Here is an 18783-nt window from a genome sequence, read left to right as displayed (position 1 = left end):
GGAAGGGTTAACTGGTCAGCAGTCGCGATAAGTAACACTGGTGTCACACGGCCACTTTAGATCGCTATCGCGCCCGATCCGGATCAAAATTACCGACCGCGATTAGCTCCCGCAATTGGATTGCGATCGAAAGTACGTGGGCCGTGTGGAACCCGATCCGATTAGCTTAGAATAGATACGTTTAGAGTATTGGCGGGAAGAAATGCAGGGAAGAGATTGATAGAATAGGAGTCGTTGCAAGCGTAGGTAACGGTAGAATATAGAGAGAGAGGTTGTAATGATCCAAGCGTAAAGACCGAGATCGGTTAGGCAAAATTATGCTAGACGGCGATAGATGTAGAAAAAGCTCATTAGGTCAACCAGGCTAGGTGACTACTATTTGTTGCCGCCCCGTTTCAAAGGGGATACCAATAATGATCATCATCATCTCGCAGGGGAGAAGGGACGTCATTGGTGTATATCCCCCCCCCCCCTCCCCCCCGTTTAGGCCCATTTCACGGCGATCCCGTGGGTGCCGCGATGTGTGATCACGTGGTGACGCTTCCATTGCTTGCCTCGATCAGCTCTCAGTTGCCTCCGTGGTTACAGTGGATGTGCACATGACGCCCCCGGTGAGGCTCAGCAAACCACTGTTTCGGCTGATATCGCAGACGGTGACTGGGTGGACGACACGAAGCTTAGTCCACAGCTTCAGAGGACATATGTAAGCGCATATGAGCGCTGAAATGGTGGCGCTATCACGCGGTTGTTTTTGTATTTCGCGGGCTCACTTTAACTTCAGTCGGACATCTTTAAATGTGATCTACAACTTTCGTATTGGCACTATCTTGGCGAAGGCAATATAAAAAAAAAAAATCAGAACTCTTCCACTACTGTGAAGACTGGAATTAGCCAGCGACGCAGTGACTATGGTGGGTCGGTTGTAGTGAATATTTCCCGCACGATGAGAATGGGCGTATCGTCGTTGGGCATCACCAAACCGAACATGTATATCATGAACGTTTCGATTGAGAAACTCGCGTTGAAACCTGGCCATAGCATCGGGGAAGTCGGCGCTAGCGTTGCCGAGGCGTGCACCACCGTTGTCGGGTTCCTGGAGGGCAAGACGACGCTGACGTTTGGCCTCAACATCGCGCTCTCACAACTCGCGGTCGGCAGCTCTTCGCTGACGTTTGGCTTCAAGATCGCGCTCCATCAACTCGGGGTCCGCGCGGCTCCTCGCTGACGTTTCGCCTGGGCTTCGGAAGCCCTCACGCTAGCATCGGCACGTCAACGACGAGCCCTTTCCCGAGCGCGTTCGCGGCGGCATTGCTCAAACGCGTTAGGACACGTCGTCAGTTGTGCATGAATAGCTCATCTCCCCCTTAAGCAATGGCTCATACCCCCGTAAACGCGGCCTCCCCATTACGACGACAGAAGAGAAGTGAAATTCCACGCTGGAATGATTAGCGGCAACGCAGTCAGCTGTGGAAGCAGCGACGAACGGCGCGGGAGCAGTGACACGAGCGCGTGCCGAGCACGTGACGCGTGCATGTGCAGCTCTGAGAGCAGCTGTTTTTTTTTTTTTTTCGGCGTTACATCGCCGGCGCAGGCTAGCGTATACAAGATTCGCTTGGAAAGTTAGGCAATTAGTTGCACGGTGTTCACAGTGGGAATTTCTAAAAAAAATGTTGAAGTGAAAAAAAAAAAAAAATACCGATGAGGCAGCCGCCGCTGGTGCTTCTAATGCGCTTGTCATACTATTGTCAGGATTTGCAGAAATAAAGCGAAAGTATGGATTAAAAGATGTGCATGTCTGCGCCAGCAATGATGCCGTAAGCTTTTAGTCCCATTATAATTTTAGCTGAAGAGGTAGAGGCAATTTAAAAGAAACGTACCTCAAATGATGTGGGTAACAGAACTGTGATGATTGAGGGGGGGGGGCACTGCCCCCCCCCCCCGCCCGGTGGAAAACTTAATTCGGAGGGGGCTCCCCCCCCCCCCCCCCCTTAGTCGGCGCCTATGGATTATTCATTCCTGAAGTCAGACTGTTGTCTTGGTTGACTTAAGTCAGTTGCTGCATTGATTCTATTGGAAATTATATTGGTGAATATTTTATACAATACAGAAAGCAAGCTAATTGGCCTATAATTCTTCAATTCTTTACTTCAATTCAATACTTTGTAATAGCTTGTAGCAAAGACGTATTTATAATCCTTAGTCATACGATCGCTTACTCAGTGGACCGTCACGATACCGTCAGCTTCGAACATTCATATCACCGTTACCCATGCTTCGGAGCATTGATTGAGGAGTGCGCCCATTAACTTAATTACTCTGATACGTGGGCGATAGAGTGTGCGTAAATTGTAGTAGGGTGGATGTATGTAGATAACGTGCGAGAAACTTACTATGCCAGGAAGCGGCGCGCCACTCACTCTGTCACTGTGTAACGAGCGGTACTCACTCTTGCCGACGTTCCGGGGTTGAAATCCTTTCTTTGGAGGTTAGCGGTATACAACGTTGGCGGATGAGTGAATGTTTTTATCCTCGAGGAAAGCCGTGCATCACGAAGGGCTGGTAACACAGACAGCTACTAGTCCTCGTGTAGCAACTCTAGCGGTCCGTGAACCACACAGATTCACTGCATTCCGCAATATGCGAGTCACTATTTTCGCAGCCAACTACTGCACAAGTGCACACGTATTCCCTTTGCCGTTCCACATTTTGCAGCATGAATGGCGCACAGTGCCTTAGCCGGCTCATCTCACAGCCACTCGCCGCCACTCACTCGCCGGCTCATCGCACAGTCGCAGGGCAAGGGCGGTAATGGTTTCTCCATAGTTTCGCATTCGAGCGCTTTCATTTGAAGCATGGATTGAAGCAACGTTCGCTTCAACGTTCGTAAATAAAGCCCCGTAAAGCCCCTCTAGCGCCGCATAGCGCCGCGCCGGCGAAAGCGCCATCACGTTCACCTAAAGCAAACTACTCCGCAAAAAGGGCTTCGCGACTTTCCGCCGGCCAGTTTGGCTGCTACTCGCTGCAGATCACGTGTCCTATATATTTTGCCATACCGGCACGGCGTCGCTCCGCATGGTGGCGAAGGAAATAAATTAATTGAAACATCACGAACCCATCCTTCGCAAGCCAACACTACGCCAAGCAATCCTCTTTGCATTTTCTTTCTCGAAAAGTCGGCCCAACAACGTACGTTACAAGTGACGCTGTGTTCGGCGGTCTCGAGAGAAAATTCCAATAGAAAAACTAGTAGCCTCTACGGTTATTGACAACTAATAGCCTAATACGATCTTATAGAAAAAACCATTAATGTACCTGTAGTTTATTTATTTCCTTGTCGACAATCAATAGCCCTGTCAATTAAAGCATTGGAATTTCCAATTGGACCTATTGGTTGAGAACTCAAATTTTAATCATGATATTTCTTGTTTCACAGCATCATATACTCATCCACGGTGGGCTTTAATGAATGCCCAGCTGTTCGGGTGCTTTGCCAACTGCTCTCAGGGTATGCCTGTGCAACTACAGTCGTTTACTGGAGCGTGTGCATTTATTGTCTTCACTGCAATGTTCAATTGTGTGGCAGCTGCACATTGATGTCACATCCACTGCCTTTTTGGAAGACCACGTGCTAGCTGAGCTTGGCGGTAGAAGGCACTAAAACTTGCCGTGACATGATCCTGTGCTGCGCTCGATTATTCAGGCTATAATTTTATCTTGTGATGCCCCCTCCTAGTTCTTTCCTTCCTTCATGTCTGAGGGTTTCACATGGCAGCATGAAACAGGCTTTCAGTGGTGTCATACGTTTTTGCTTACAAATGAAATGCTTGCTTTGAACTGTCGTTCTGCACCCAGCCGCACAATTGTGTGTTCTAACTCTGCTGCCAACACTCGCACCTTTGCCACTAACCCCTCAAGTGGATGTGGCATATACCCGCCTAGATGTCGTAGCAGCTCTGGCATTGCGTTGCTAAGCCCAAGGGCACGGGATCAAATCCCAGCCATGGTAAGCTCGAGGGCATCGGATCAAATCCAGGCCACGGAGGCTGCATTTTGATGGGGACAAAATGCAAAACCACCCGTGTTGAGTGGACATTAAAGAAGCCCAGGCAGTAACAATTAACCCGGAGCGCCCCACTACAGTGTGCCTCATAATCATATTGTGGTTTTGGCACGTAAAACCCCTGAATTTATTATGTATATGTGTGGCACAGGACCGGAGCACACACTTTGGAACATTGAGAATAATGGCATACGGCAGCCATTGTGATGTTATGCAATGTGAGTGTCATTGCATGCAGGTGGTGGAAGGAATGTCAAGAAGCATGTGCCTCTCACGAGCGACGCCTTTGTGAGGATCTGGAGAAAAGTGTACATGCTTGAGGATGCCGATTTGGTAAGTCTCCCATAGACGTTCTGCTCTAACACCTATTGTCAACTATATGAACATTCCTATCTTCGTATACATGTGCAGGGGTGCCGGACATATGAAAGTTAATGCAAAATACAGCGAGTACCAATGTAGTGCACTCTCAAAAAGAATTCTAGTACCAACTTCAGTGGTACACATGTTAAGTCTATACCCCATCTCACCAACTCTGTGCAATGCAGTGGAGCGTAGCACTCTGTCAGCCAATCAGTAGCGATAGCCAGCTGCATGTTCTAAGAAAGGAGAATGGCTCACCCATTGCGCGTTGCTGAAGCTTCCATTCAGTTGGCATCATGCAGAGGAAAATCAGAGATGGACAATGGAGGAGCCCTTCTTCTGCATGGTCCTCTATTTGTATTGGCTGACGCAACCCATAGCTTTCGCTACACCGCACAGAATTGTTAAGATAAAGTCATAGAGCTTATCTAGTACCATGGTGCCTAGTGCATGCTACATGTTTACGACATTGCATACCATGCTGAAAAAAAAATATATATATATATATTTATATATAACACGAGAATCAGTACGCTTGTAATGTAGTGTTGTAATGTACCACATGAGAGCTGACATTAAGATGAGTTGGCATAGTTACATGGCGGAAAAACTTTAACTGAGAAAGAATTGATAAATGGTAATCGTTTTCATGGTATGCGCACGTGACCTTAGGAAGTGTTATAAATGTAAGGGGTGCATTTACTTTCGCATTGTTTGTAACTGTTGATAAGTCTGAGACATATATATACATATATATATATATATATATATATATATATATATATATATTGTTATGTCCTAAATAAAGCATTGCTGTGAGTCAGTGCCCGGTGTGTGTCTACTTTTTCTTCATTCATGTAAAGTTGCACAGTTTTTCCACGATGTAATGTACCACATGGGCTGCCTCATGTTTTTTTTTTTTTTTTTTTTTATAAGCATACATAGAAAAGCCAATGTGCAATATTTTGCTTTTTAATCTACAATATTACCTTTCACAGGAGGATCAAGAACTAGAGAGGAGCAAGGAAAACCCTGTGCATGCCTTCACAATTGAACAAGCAAATGACGATCGACTCGGCTTCTCCAGAACAAGGCTGTAGCTAGGGCAATGCATGCACCATGGTTATAACCATGCTCATGAAGCACAATGCCTGCATGATGGCCACCACTACTTCCACATGTTTACGACGTTAATGCACAAATGAGGAACTCCTACAGCTCTTCATTATAACAATATGGACAGCTGTGTTTTAGTTTTCTAGTGTCTCAAATTATGATAATTTACTTACCAAACGAGACTTCATCGACAGCCAGCACTTCGCATATATGTAAGTCGTGAGTATTAGTTATTTGATTATCAAAAAGAAAGGTTGCTAACCATGCAAGTTAGAGCCGGCTATGAAGCTTAGACCAGTGAGTTCAATGAAGGAGGCTTAAGAAACTCCAAAGTGACTACTTTAAAGTGCAGTAAAAATTGCATCAAGGAGTATTCACCTATACTATAAAGTGTGGTGTGGTATAGTTCTGGTCACAAGCAGTGACTCAGAGAAGAATGAATTAATATTTCAGTGCTGCATATACATGCGAATTCTGTGGGAATTAGTGTGCTGCAGGTGAAGTCTTGAAAAAGGTCCCATATAATGTATGCATGCAGCTGTGCTATTTAAACAATGCAGGAATTGATATTTCCTGCTCTCAATATTTCTTTTACTTTAGGCTCATTTTCACTAGACGGCTGTATCCAGTTGGTCATGCTTGAAAGGATTTTATGGAACTGATAAGAATACGAGTTGAGTACTAATGCACAATGCCTGCTATGGTCTTCGTGCGCTGCAGCTTTGAAGGGACCAAGTGGTGCCATTGACAGTGCAGAGCGGAATTAATCAGTCGTCTCGAAGCAAGCTCTCACAAGGCGAAAAGCATGACACTTCGCTCGGACTGCGTTGAATAGCGAACAAAAATGTGTGATGCCGTATTGTTTTGTGTTAACGCTCCGAAAAATTATTATAGAAACATTTAGGAGGCATGGCCACCGTTCAATTTCCTTGGAAGTCCAAGAAAATGCCTTGAAGAGGGTGCTAGACTTGAGTGGTACGACATACGTCCTAAAAAGAAAAAAATTCTCTTGCTATTGCTATGCTTTGTCCTATGCTAGTCCTTGTGTTTACAAGGATTAAAATGCCTACGATTGATGAGTCCATATTAGCCACTTATATATAGAGATTTTAGGATCCAGTATTTCTCACTTGAAGATCATCTTGCCTTACCGCTTTCATTAATAAAATGGAAGGGTGCAATTTCATGGATTACAGTGTTATTGTATATGGCTGCTATCGAGGCGGCACCGCTAGAATTCTCAAGATATATTTCGATGCATAGAAGCCAATAAACAGTTTAGCTAAGAATTGTTTAGACAATTATTTAGCTGAGAAAAGCAAGCTAGCTTTCACTTGCTCATTTCATTTTTATTGTTCCTAGTGGGCAGCCAAGTTATTGCAGTGATGAGCTTTTGCAAAACATGCAGTGGCAAGTGTAATAAGCTGCAGTAGTTTCACAAAAAAATAACCATACTTTTACACCATATACATCCTCCATAAACTGCAATGTCCAATGCACAGGCCATTTTAGCTTTGTCTTATGCTACATAGGCCTGCAATGCTGCTACATATGGAGCCACTGGTCTTGCACTAGAGTGCTGCTGTTTAGCGTAAGTGGTTCTGCTTACAAGCACTTTGTTGAAACCTTCAAATGCAAAGCCTTTTGGTAAATGGCTTGCAACATCATAGAATGTGTCGGTTAGGTCTACCAATAAGTGGGCACAGAAAATTGTAAGAGCTGCTCATAATCGTACAATATTGCCTGTGTGCTGCGAAAGCCCACGTCAAACAAATGTGCGATGCGAGGTAACACATCCATTACTTTGTCAGACACAGTTAGGAACACTACACTTGCGCAGATGAACAGTGCAAGTGTCAGCATGGTGCAGTGTTGAACCCACCAGTTGGTGTTTTCCTTATGTGATTATGATGGAAAATGTGATGAGGACACACACAAGCTTACCGGCTTAATGACTATGCCAATCTGTGCTCTACTGTACATAGGGCTGAATTATGTACAAATACAAAAGTTTGCTCACATCTAATTATATAGGCCAGCTTCCATTTATGTGCCACCACTCAGAATGGAGCTGTGCTTGCCCTTTGAACAATGGGCAAACACATTGCCACTCAGACCTTGCAGGAGGGTCACACCCAGTCCAGCTCTTACTTGGGTGCTACAGCACTGTCTATAGCTTCCCAACGCACACACACACCTTGGTGCTACCAACCTTACAGGCATATCAGTGCACTCGCGCGAACAGTATGACAAGCACAGTGATAACAAAGCAAACCAAACACTTTATTAGATCTTCTCAGCAAGAGGTGTCTGCGTCTGGGACGCTTGATGGCAAGCAAGAAGCTTAGGTATTCATCCCAGCTTAGTACTGCGGCTTCCGATATCACTTGGTGTTCTGTTGTGGTCACCTTGAAAGCCGCCGATTTGAGCTGCTTCTGCTGAGGCAGTCGTCTCCACCTAAACTTTGGGCATAGGCGATCCCATTGGGGACCTCCTCTCCCCAAGCTTTGGTCCATGTCACTCACGAGAGTGACGAAGGGGCCAGGCAAGGGTACACCAATACGCCTCATGGTGGGAGAAGCAACGGAATTCTGCCGTTTCCCAGAACCTGCTTGCAGCATAGCTAATAATTAACAGTACTCCAGACCATCATGAGCCCCCACCATTTCCAGGCCTTGGAAAATCCCGCTAGCCTGCCTGAAGTGCCGAGGAATCCTGAAGTCCCTGCCTACGCCCCCTCTCTTCTGCATACAAGGAGTAGATAATTACCAACAAGTCTTCAGTTGGTATCTTGAAGGAGGCAGATTAACTTGGTCATACTTTGGATTGACATGCGCATGCCATAGATTTATCAAAATTTATTTTTTGTCTTCTTTCCAGCCCACAGCTGTACTGCTACAGTAAACATGAGTTGTTAGCACAGTGTCTTTTTTGTGTGTATGATTTCTTCCTAAAGCTCTTGACAGCTGAAAATCCTGGCGTCACAACCTCCCTTCCCCCCCCCCCCCCCCACTTCCTTTCTTCCAGCAATAAAATATTGCACTGAATCAAATACTTAGACGTGGGATAACTAATAACAAAAGCAATCCACACATTACTGAATCTGGTTTCATTTAAACTGGGAATCAATGTGCGTCTAAGAGTCACTTACATAAGTTTCAAGTCGCCTGCTGCACAGTTGGAACTTAACTTGAGGAAGTCATACTCGCAGCCAAGAACATCACCAAACAAATCTTTTCTTTAAATCGAGGTTTATGCGATTAAGCACTAAAAATCACTCCATGTGCTTTCACAACAGTCTTGCTGATAGCATGTCATGTATGAACATGTATGAATTATAGACTTAAAATGTATGAATTTATAGACTTTAAAAATTTCGGACCTTTACAGGCCAAAACGTAATGAGGGACCCAGATTAATTTTACTACCTGGGCTTCTTTAATATGCATCTAAATCAAGTACTCAAGCGTTGTTACATTTCGCCCCTCCTAAAATGCGGCCGCTAGCTCAGTAGCGCAACACCATAGCCACTAAGCTACCACAGCAGGTAAATTATAAACTTTGGGCACTCAAAGAAAAATGTTAAAGCTCAATTTTTACAGCTGTATCAGCTAGACAGGAATAGCCAAATCAGTGTCATGACAATACCGAATTTGATTTAGCCAAACAAGCCAAAAATGCAGCCTGCATGACTGGACTTCACAAAATCTACTTTGGTAACCCGTGGTGTTGACAATAATTGTACATTTGTGTGTTAAGGAAGAAATTATATCAGTTCAACTGATATCTTTGGTGTTCAAGGAGAGGGTAAAGTAAATGGCTAATAAATGCTTGACTCTTGCGACTTTTATTGACAGCATTGTGAGAAGACGCCTCTCACAACAAGCTATATCACTTCTAGAAAAGCATTTCTTCCTTCAAGCTGCAGCGCCATGCACTGCACTGAATAGTAATGCACATCCTAGTATAAAAACATGCATATAAAAAAATAAGGGGGCAGTAGGCAGAGCAAACTGCCCCTTTGGGAAGACTGCTTCTTGCATTGGATACTATCTTCTGCCTGAATTCTCACACGCACACTCAATGCCAGAAAAACAAAAGGAAACAACAAGGTATACTGATAACTTGAACGTGAACATGGTGCAACAACAATGAACTCTCGCACACAAATGAGCAACAAGGAGAATCACTTTCACAGCAACTGTTGACAGAAGGCAGCATCCGTGCACATGCAAGACAGACACACACACCTTATGAGCAGACTTGACAAGTCCTGTTTGAGCATCCTGGACACCGGAGAACCATACACTCTGTGCACTCTATTTTAAAACCAGGCTGCAAAAAAAAAAAAAAAAATGCCACACATGAAAACAGGACGAGGTGTCCACTTTCTTTGTCTTCCTATATTTCATCTCGCCTATATAGTAAATCAATGGCTAGGAAACATCCCATGTGGTCAGGTAGCAATTCATAACAAAATAAAAGCAGGGAGCCAACCAGAAAGATGCCGTCGACAGATAAGAGACAGACGCCTTAACATCTTTCAACATGTGTTAATGCCACCTTTTTGTTTGGTGTCTTGTTTTCCAAACCATTTTATCTGGCTTGTATTACTGCCCATGTGAATTTTCAGTTCCAGAAACAGTGATGATAATAATACAAACGAGGAATAGTGGAGAGAGAGGCAGCAATATCTTACAACAGCAATGTGTGAATGGTCAGCACATAAAAAAAATGGGAAAATGGTAACCGATTTAAACAGTCTACAAGAACAGCACACAACAGACGGAAGCTGTTCCTTGCAGTAAGCACTGTAATGAGAAATTAAATCACATTCTGCACTCACTACTAGAAAATCCTGGTCTACTTCAGAATAGAATATTCTTACATGCACATCTGCAAAGATGAATGCTTGTTTATGATAAAGAAAAAGAAACAAAAACAATTGAAGTTGCAGTCGTATCGCGTATCTCGGTAAAATACATTTAAAACTGCAAATATGGTGATGCAACTAGGTGTAAAATGAAGTTGTTTTAATGAATTAGATGTGTAGCAAGAAATAACCAGTGAACATGGACTAACAACACAAGCCTAGGCTCAGCAACTAGTACAATTAAAATCACCTGTCAACATAGTGTTCCTTGTGTGAAACACACTCATCCTTCTATCGTCAATATAAAAAAAAATATGACAGCTTCACAAATTATGCCTTAAATTACAGCGTAGAAGATCGAAACACATAAGTCTCTGCCCTCATTCAGGCACCCTCTGCTCTCAACACAGCCTTTTGTCACGACGAGGGCTATCGTCAGCACAATCACTGTAGCCTCTGAGAGAACACAGCAATACGAACAATGCAATTTGGTATAAAGGTGCAAATGTCTAGAGTACTTGACAAACATTCATGCTCCTTGCTTCGGTGAGGCATTCTGAGGGTCAGACGGGCGATCCTTTGTTGTTCGATTTCTTGGTAGACTTTTTCTGCCGTGTTGTCTTGGATGAGGACTCAGCAGCATCTTCCGACTCTGACTGTGTCTCAGATGGCGCTTCAGCCCCTGCAGCCGTCCCATTGGGCAGCTCACTTCCTGGTGCACCGGCTGGCTTAGAGAAGCCTCCGCTGTTCATCTTCTCAATGGCTTTCCTCAACTTTTCAAGTAAAAAAATAAAGGAAGGTTTTTTTTGAACAGTCATTTTTTACCGATAGATCACAGGTGAGGTAACATTCAGCTTCATTGTCTGCTTTCATTGTATCTTATTCAGTCTATGCCATTAGCTTGTTGTTTTCTTTGAAGAAAAGCACAGCTACCTGACTTAATCACACTTTTCCTATGTTGTCTTCAATAGCCATGCACAAATACTATCTCATATGCTTCAAGCGGAATAGCAAATGGGCACAGTGTTCCATTTCCGAGACGTCTTTTACAATCTGACAATAGTAAATTTGATGATGTGCATTTGGCAAAGCCCTAGGGCAGAACAGTTCAAGAAAGTGCTGATGAACATTTTGAATATGCAAAATAAACATGCTGTCATCAGACTACGTATGTGGTCATGCATGTTTGGGCCAAATACCAATTTTCTGGCCATGGCAGAGAACCCGCTATCACATATAAATGCCTAATTATGCCTTCCTACAGCCATTAAAATCCCATTACAATCTGCATGGCTTCAAGCACCTTGCAATAAACAAATTGTTCAATGTTCTTAGCAACTGGCCCAAACCAGATCAAGAAAAGTGGTGAAGAATGATAATTTAGTCAATGCAAACAACTGTCCACCTTCGCTTGCATTAGTGAATTTATGTGCACAAAAGAGACAAACCACAAACTATATTAAGAAACCTGCAAGGACACTGTGCACTAGCGTAAGAATCGGCCCACCAAGTCACCACCTTCACTTTAAAGTGTTTCCATATGATTTGTAGCACGGGTTTCCAATGATGAACTTGAATCACACACCCCTTCTGGCTTTGTTTCTGCAATTTCATATTCACATAATTTTGGTACCTTTATAAAAGGTGTTTCATGGAGTCTTTAAATAGCACACTGGTTACAAAGTGCTACCCTTGGCAGTCCCTGAATAAAGCAGAAAGCACTGCTCACGGAAACTCGTCTCTTGCACTTACGGAAACGTGCACATTTAAAGCCTGGAACGTGCATGCCGGTAACAGTGTGCAACCTACCTCTTTGAGAGCCACCACTCCTATGAGACGTCCTATGGCGGTGACATAAGCATGTTGGAGGCCAAGCATTGAGAATATGGAGTGCACCTTGAAGAAGGAAAAATGAAAACTAAATGTAAATTAACATGTACAGGTTACAGGTTGCTAATATTTTTTTTAACGAAGAAGCTAAATTCTAGACCATGCACCCAAGCCGAAAAGAATTTCGGTGTTCTGAAAACCCTTCGACAACTCTAATGAAGAAGTCTGCTATGGTATGTAAAAGTTGATATAAAGTGTACAAGCACAGAAGTGTCCCTCTGCAAGTTTACTTTGTAAGTTTGCGCAGAAAGTGTTCTGCAGTTACCATGTTCCTTACTTGCTACTATGTGTGCCTTATTGACCGCATAAATGGCTTGTACTGTGAAGTGTGTACCCTGTCAAAGAATATAGAACATGCATTTCGTGTTCCAACAACTCCTGACTGCACAGCTGAATTACAAAGAAATTCAGTTATTTTGTGTCTTGTATGTTCCAAAGACTTATTCAGGCAGCTGTATTACATGAAGCCCATTCAAGTGCAGAAACAAACTTTAATATTCAAGTACTATAGAAGTGTAGCTTTGCAAAATTACCTGACAAAGCCCACGGAACTTCAAGCTTTTCTACTGCTTTCCCTTTCCTACCAATTACCACACAATGGCCCGGATTGTGCACACTACCAGAGACTATGGGACATGGTGTGTGTAGGCCTATGGGTATGCAAGAAAAAAAAAAAACACTGGCAACACCATTTCATGCGCTTCAACAACTTGCTTTTGTCTGAAACAGTTATTCTGTATACATTCACCAAACGATCAACAACAATAAAGGGCCAAGGGCAGTCTGGAATTTCTCGCATGAAATTGGGCTAACCTTGAGACTCTGGGGAAAGCCCTTGCACTTGAAGTGTGTGCATTAAGCCTCATAATTGTTACATCTACCACTATGATAATTTATCTCCCTCCTTGTCCTTTCTGTTCCTTTTGCATTCACAAAACTACATGCTTCAGGCAGGTCTCTCAGCTTTTTCTCCATAATAAATGTCCGCCACCATGCCCATGAGTGGTGATGGCAACACAACCAGGGTCACTTCTTGTACACATACTCAAAACACCCAAGAAAGTGGGTGGGAGAACCGCCGTCGTCATAGCTCAATTGGTAGAGCATCGCACACATAATGCGGAAGATGTGGGTTTGACTCCCGCTGGTGGCAAGTTGTTTTTTCGTCCATTTTCATTTCCGTTAACTGCGTCTTATCATTTGAATGGAAACCACAGGTAATTTTCCCTATGTTTTCTTGGTGTCATGTAATTGTTGCTAGCAAAAAAAATCAAGTACCTTGGTTCCACTTCTCTCTCTCTCTGTGCTTTTCACAACAAAATAAGTTTTGTGTATCTGTAGGCATACCTTCAGAAGTGTAGTCCTCTCGACTAGCTGGAAGGGTGCTGGGTCAATGTGACAGTGTGCATAGTCTATGGGCTGGGCTAGCTGCTCCTCTTCCCATGACAGTTGCTGGACAAGACAAACAGAGTGGTCAGTATAGAAAAGCAAGCCAAAAGAAATTGTTAAGCCTTGTGCACTGTGCATAAACTCACAGTGGTAACTGAGCATGTGCTTCTTATTATAAAAACAGCTTCAGTGTACAATGATTAACTACTATTGGTTTACGCTTGGTGTCTTCAGCCAGTGTGAGCATTTTACAGAGAGCCATGGTGAAAGCACTGATGATGACTGCTGTCAGTGCTGTGAGATGCCTTGGCACAGGTCCCTGATGTTCATGATCATTAAAGAGCTCGGAAGCAAGGAAACTATACAAAACTATGATTATATTGTGCTCTAAGCATACACAACCTTGCTTGTGCTATCAATGTATAACAGGCTGTGCCAATGGAAATTTTAGTGCCAATAATATATCACTAGAATAAAAATATAAAAAAAGCAGAAATAAAAGAGCAGTATGTAATCCCCTTCAACTTGATAGCCAGGCCGTTGCAGAGACAGTAACACATGGCACAAATGGCAAAGAGACCCTTTATGCCAGGAGGCACGCCAACTAAAGAAAATTTTAAAGCTTGGCAGGATAGTTGGCTCATGATGTCTGTTTGTAACTATTAACCACATGTACACACATGAGCAAAAAACTTCAATCTGCAAACTTTCTCTTATTCTGCGCATCTATTCAGCAATTGCCGTGCTAACAGCATAAGACAGCCACTTGTCTGAAGCTGAAAACAAAGTGAGTATGGACAATAATCTATCTATACAATCCTTTCACTATGCTAAGTGAACTGCTCAGAAGTAAGAAAAGTAGTCTAACCAGACGGCTAATATAAACTGTGCAGCAAGAACTCTACACAGATACAACTACCTGTTGATAGTAGCTAAAGCTAAGCAGCCAACAGTTGACGATACAATGACACAAGTATGCAGCAAGTCAATCACACGGAGCAAACATTGTTGTGACTGTGAAGCTGGTCAGTGCTTAATGTATGCCCCCTTTGTAGGGACCTTGAGATTAGCACAAGTTTCAAGATATTTAATCTCAAAATCAGTGGCAAAATATTTATTTTTATTTGACAATTTTGTCCTGTAGTGCTAAGAAATGGTTCGCGGGAAAAATTTGTGTGCAACACATCTTCCTGCAAGTTTGAGGACGGATATCTTGAAAATGGTGCTAGTATCAGGATTCTGACTAAGTGAATATGCTAATTCAATTTCTCAAGTGCGACATGTGCGAAATAATTATCAAAAGGACGCTAAAGTGAATTTCAATTTTAGATGAATGTTCTCTTAAGTCAATATGCAATTGTGAACAGAGAGGTTGTGTTATTTTGTAATATGACAAAATGAGCATATCAGACCATAGTAAGCATGGCTTCATATGCTGGGAATGTGCACATAAAGTGAACAAATAATTCCAATAGCACTGATACTCTGATGTGTTCCAGTGAAACAAATTAGATATAAATTCATTGTGATAAGTTCTCCAAAATGGATATTTTTGCAACTCACCTCTTCAGGCGACATGTCAATTATCCTTTCACGGGGCTGCAATAAAAAAAAAATAGAATTATGAAACGACCCAATAAGACAATGCTATTTTCACACAATAGAACAATTATTCTTCACAAATTGCCATAACTGCTATGACCTAATTCACATATTATCGAGCTTTATATTAACAATGTTGGTAACATACAAAGTGCACGAGGTATTTGAGGACATGGCTTTGAGTTCCCATATACAATAACATTCTCCTTATATCTGCCAAGGTGCTTAACTTCATCTTCACCAGCCCTCCTGTCACATGTCAAGCACATTCATTCCATGAAAGCAACTTCCGATCTGACATGGGAGAGGAAGTCACATGCAGTCCTCATGGCTCTACATGCCTGCTACAGAGACTTGGAGATCGCTACCCTTTCAAATGTGGCAACATCCTTTGTTTATGGGGTGAGACAAGAGCTCATGGCTAATTGTCATCTGTGACAAAGAGAAATAAACACTGCCAGTGGTCAGACGTCATTCAGATGGTCAAGTTTCTCCAGCAGGTGGAGGCCATCATGAGTGAGAACCTTGATAAGCCGATGGTGGTCGTTGCAGAGCAGCTTCAGATGGCAGAGTCAACAGCCAGCTTTGCTGTACCCGAGGCCATCAGGCATCACTTCCAAGTAACGGATCTGGGGGGAACATATTCTCTAATTGTCCCCCTAGTGGACTGTCTATTTCGGCTGCTGCCGAAGTGCTGATTGGATGGGCTGGGGTACGAGCAAGAGGGAGGCAGTTCCGTGTACTGCCGCCTGCCTCCTTCTCGCTCATACCGCACTAGCCAATCAGCAGCGGCCGTAATGCACAGTTCACTAGGTAGACACTTACAGAATACCCCCCTGCTTCCTTCCACAGGACCTCCACAACTGAAGAATGGTTGGTTACGGTTATCTGTGGCCACATCACTCTCAATGTGGCGTCATGCTTTCCAATGTTCAAACCTGCCACACTGTTATGCATGGGGGGAATCACTAAGATGGAGACTAACAAACAGCCGTGCAATGATAAGGACTCACCAAAGGCTACTATTGCAGAAGCACAAGCCAACACAAACATCATCTGATCTGAGCATGCAGTCAATATTGAAGTCGTATTCAGTCAATTATTGAGGCTGAAGACAGTTTTATTTAACAGACTTCGAAAACAGCAATAAAAGAGAGAATGTAAAAAATCTAGAACAAATAATGCATTTTGTTTCAAATGTCATTGCTGTTATTGAAGTTGGCACTATGATCTGAAATACGTTGTGCACCTGGTACGTATTTGCAAAACAGAGTATGCTGAAGGACTGAAAAAGCAAGTGTATGAACCAGGACTGTTTTTAGGGGCGAAGCTCGTTAAGGTCGAGCCTTGTTCCTCGTCGCAACGGTCCCTCGTCGCGCCGTCGTAGCCACGCTAGTACTCGCCGCTCCCGCTAGAGGCGCAGCTGTGCTCTCTTTCTCGTTCCCCATGCGGGGCCCTGCGGTGCACAAGAGCATTCGTTCCCGACGCGCGCTCTCTTTCTCTCTCGTTTGTAGCTCTGGTTTACCCGAATGATCCCCCGGTGATTCGCCCACTCATCATCATTCACGTCGTGGATATGCGGTGATTTTTTTTTAAATAGGTGTACTCTTTGACAAAATAATTGGTTATTCTAGGAAGAAAAAAAAATATTGTTGCTAGTGCATTATGAAATTTTGACCAACTTACCAGCTGCACCCTTTTTGTGCTTGTGGGAGTGTTGGGCAAACTGGCATCCTGTCCAAAAAGAAAGCATGGTGGCATTTAGAAATATAAAGAGCAGTTAAAGTTACATTATTATAAACTGAATGCTCAAATGGAGCGAAACAATTTTAAATCATGCGCAGTTATTGGTTGCTGCCAGCAGCACAATACCATAAAATTCTGCAAGCAACACGGGGTCTCACTTCCGGATGCTAGCATGCCAGGATTGCATTTCTTTTGCATTTGTGCAGCAATGTATTTAGAAGGTTAAGTCGTTTTTCAGATAAAATCCAACCCATTGTATTTTCCAAAATATCGTGGCTAAAAACTGTTGTCAGAGAGCCACGATACATGGCAACAGGAAGAAAGTTAAGTAGTACAAATGCTATAGATTACACTTGCAGCTAAAAGCACGAAGATTCACCAGTGACAGCCAATCATTTACGAAACCAAAAGCAAAGGCCCATAAAAAGGCTTTGGAAAACATCAAGAAATGCAACAACAAATACATTTATTGGTCATGCTGAACCATTCATCAGTCTTTATCATACAGTCATACATAGGCCATGGATTAGATGGTTTTTTGTGTTACACAACCAAGATTATGCCGATCCCACACACTGTGGGAATTGATGCAAGCAAAGCTGTCTGTGCCATTTGCTTTCATGAACGATAATTAACGGTGATGTTGACAGTATCTGTTTAATTTCTTCAGCGTTTAGTGCAATATGAGAGTGGCGAGTTAATGGTAAGTGTTACCTTGCGTGCGCAACTGTTGTTTGTCTGCGTGGTACACAAAACACACAGCGAGACGTGTTTGCTTGAGGCGTTGTTACATGCCATTGTTCATAACCTCCGAGAAGGTTAGCATTGTCATTGCCTCACACAGCACATCTCATCTTGGCAAAAGTGTAAAACTTTAATTGAATTATGGGGCTGCACATGCCAAAACCACAATCGGATTATGAGGCACGCTGTAGTGTCGGACTACAGATTAAGTTTGACCCCCTAGGGTTCTTTAACGAACACCTAAATTTAAGTACACAAGCCTTTTTGTATTTCACTCCCGTCGAAATGTGGCTGCCATGGTTGGGACCGACCCCGCGACCTCAAGCAATGCCATAGCCACAAAGCTATCATGGCAGGCATGAAAGTACTGATTTGACGTGCGACTACTTCCGTAGGGTCGCCTAGATGCTACGGTTCTTTAATGCGGCGTTGAGTCTGCACGCTGTGCGTCAGTTGTCCACTTGACAAATATGCACAATGTTTAATTTTCAGAAATCGCAGAAACGTACCGTACCGTACCTTGAACTTAAATTTATCCAATTTGTCCGCAACTGCGGTCATGTCTTAGCATTTCCTTGCCTCCTCAAGTTGCCTTTCCCCTCTCCTGCCCTCACCCCCCATGTATGGAAACTGCGAGCGAAGTATAACAAGGCTGTCATTTACTCGTTTCGTGGCTGCATCGGTTCTACCCATTCTCTGCCTGCTCTCCCTACCTTCTCGCTACCACTCTATCTACCTCCCATCTGGACAATTGCATGTTAGTAGAAATGTGTTTGCGCATGTTTTGTGCATGTTTTGCGAGGGGTCACAGATAATTACAGCCATTAAGAGGGTATTGTAGCAATGCCCAGGGAGTTCCAGAGGGCATTGCGCACATGCGACACAGTGCGAAGGCCCAAACGAGATTCTTGCGTTGCCTGTCCTCTCTGCCACGCTCCTTCCATGTACTATATGCATGCTCTGAACCCCCTACCGATGACATGGTGTGCAAAACAGCTAC

The 18783-nt window shown here is 43.5% G+C and overlaps 2 protein-coding genes across 2 annotated transcripts in view; one reads left to right on the top strand and one right to left on the bottom strand.

Moving 5' to 3' along the window:
- The window catches only part of LOC119442266 (sodium-coupled monocarboxylate transporter 2), a 62321-nt gene extending 56163 nt beyond the window's left edge, over positions 1 to 6158 (top strand). Inside the window, exons 15-16 of the mRNA XM_037707077.2 lie at positions 4299 to 4393; positions 5422 to 6158. Of these exons, the coding sequence (XP_037563005.1) occupies positions 4299 to 4393; positions 5422 to 5523 (197 nt within the window). The 3' untranslated portion in view covers positions 5524 to 6158. The remainder of the gene's footprint in view (positions 1 to 4298; positions 4394 to 5421) is intronic.
- A 3209-nt stretch (positions 6159 to 9367) lies between these two features.
- The window catches only part of LOC119442265 (chloride channel protein 2-like), a 105151-nt gene continuing 95735 nt past the window's right edge, over positions 9368 to 18783 (bottom strand). Inside the window, exons 20-24 of the mRNA XM_037707073.2 lie at positions 16980 to 17027; positions 15255 to 15290; positions 13650 to 13754; positions 12222 to 12308; positions 9368 to 11185 (exon numbers count right to left, since the gene is read on the bottom strand). Coding sequence (XP_037563001.2) covers positions 10976 to 11185; positions 12222 to 12308; positions 13650 to 13754; positions 15255 to 15290; positions 16980 to 17027 — 486 coding nt within the window. The 3' untranslated portion in view covers positions 9368 to 10975. The remainder of the gene's footprint in view (positions 11186 to 12221; positions 12309 to 13649; positions 13755 to 15254; positions 15291 to 16979; positions 17028 to 18783) is intronic.

This window comes from Dermacentor silvarum, chromosome 2 (genome assembly GCF_013339745.2).
Source record: "Dermacentor silvarum isolate Dsil-2018 chromosome 2, BIME_Dsil_1.4, whole genome shotgun sequence".
NCBI lineage: Eukaryota > Metazoa > Arthropoda > Arachnida > Ixodida > Ixodidae > Dermacentor > Dermacentor silvarum.
Note: the sequence above shows the minus strand (reverse complement) of the source record. Positions and strands in the feature narration are given on the sequence as shown.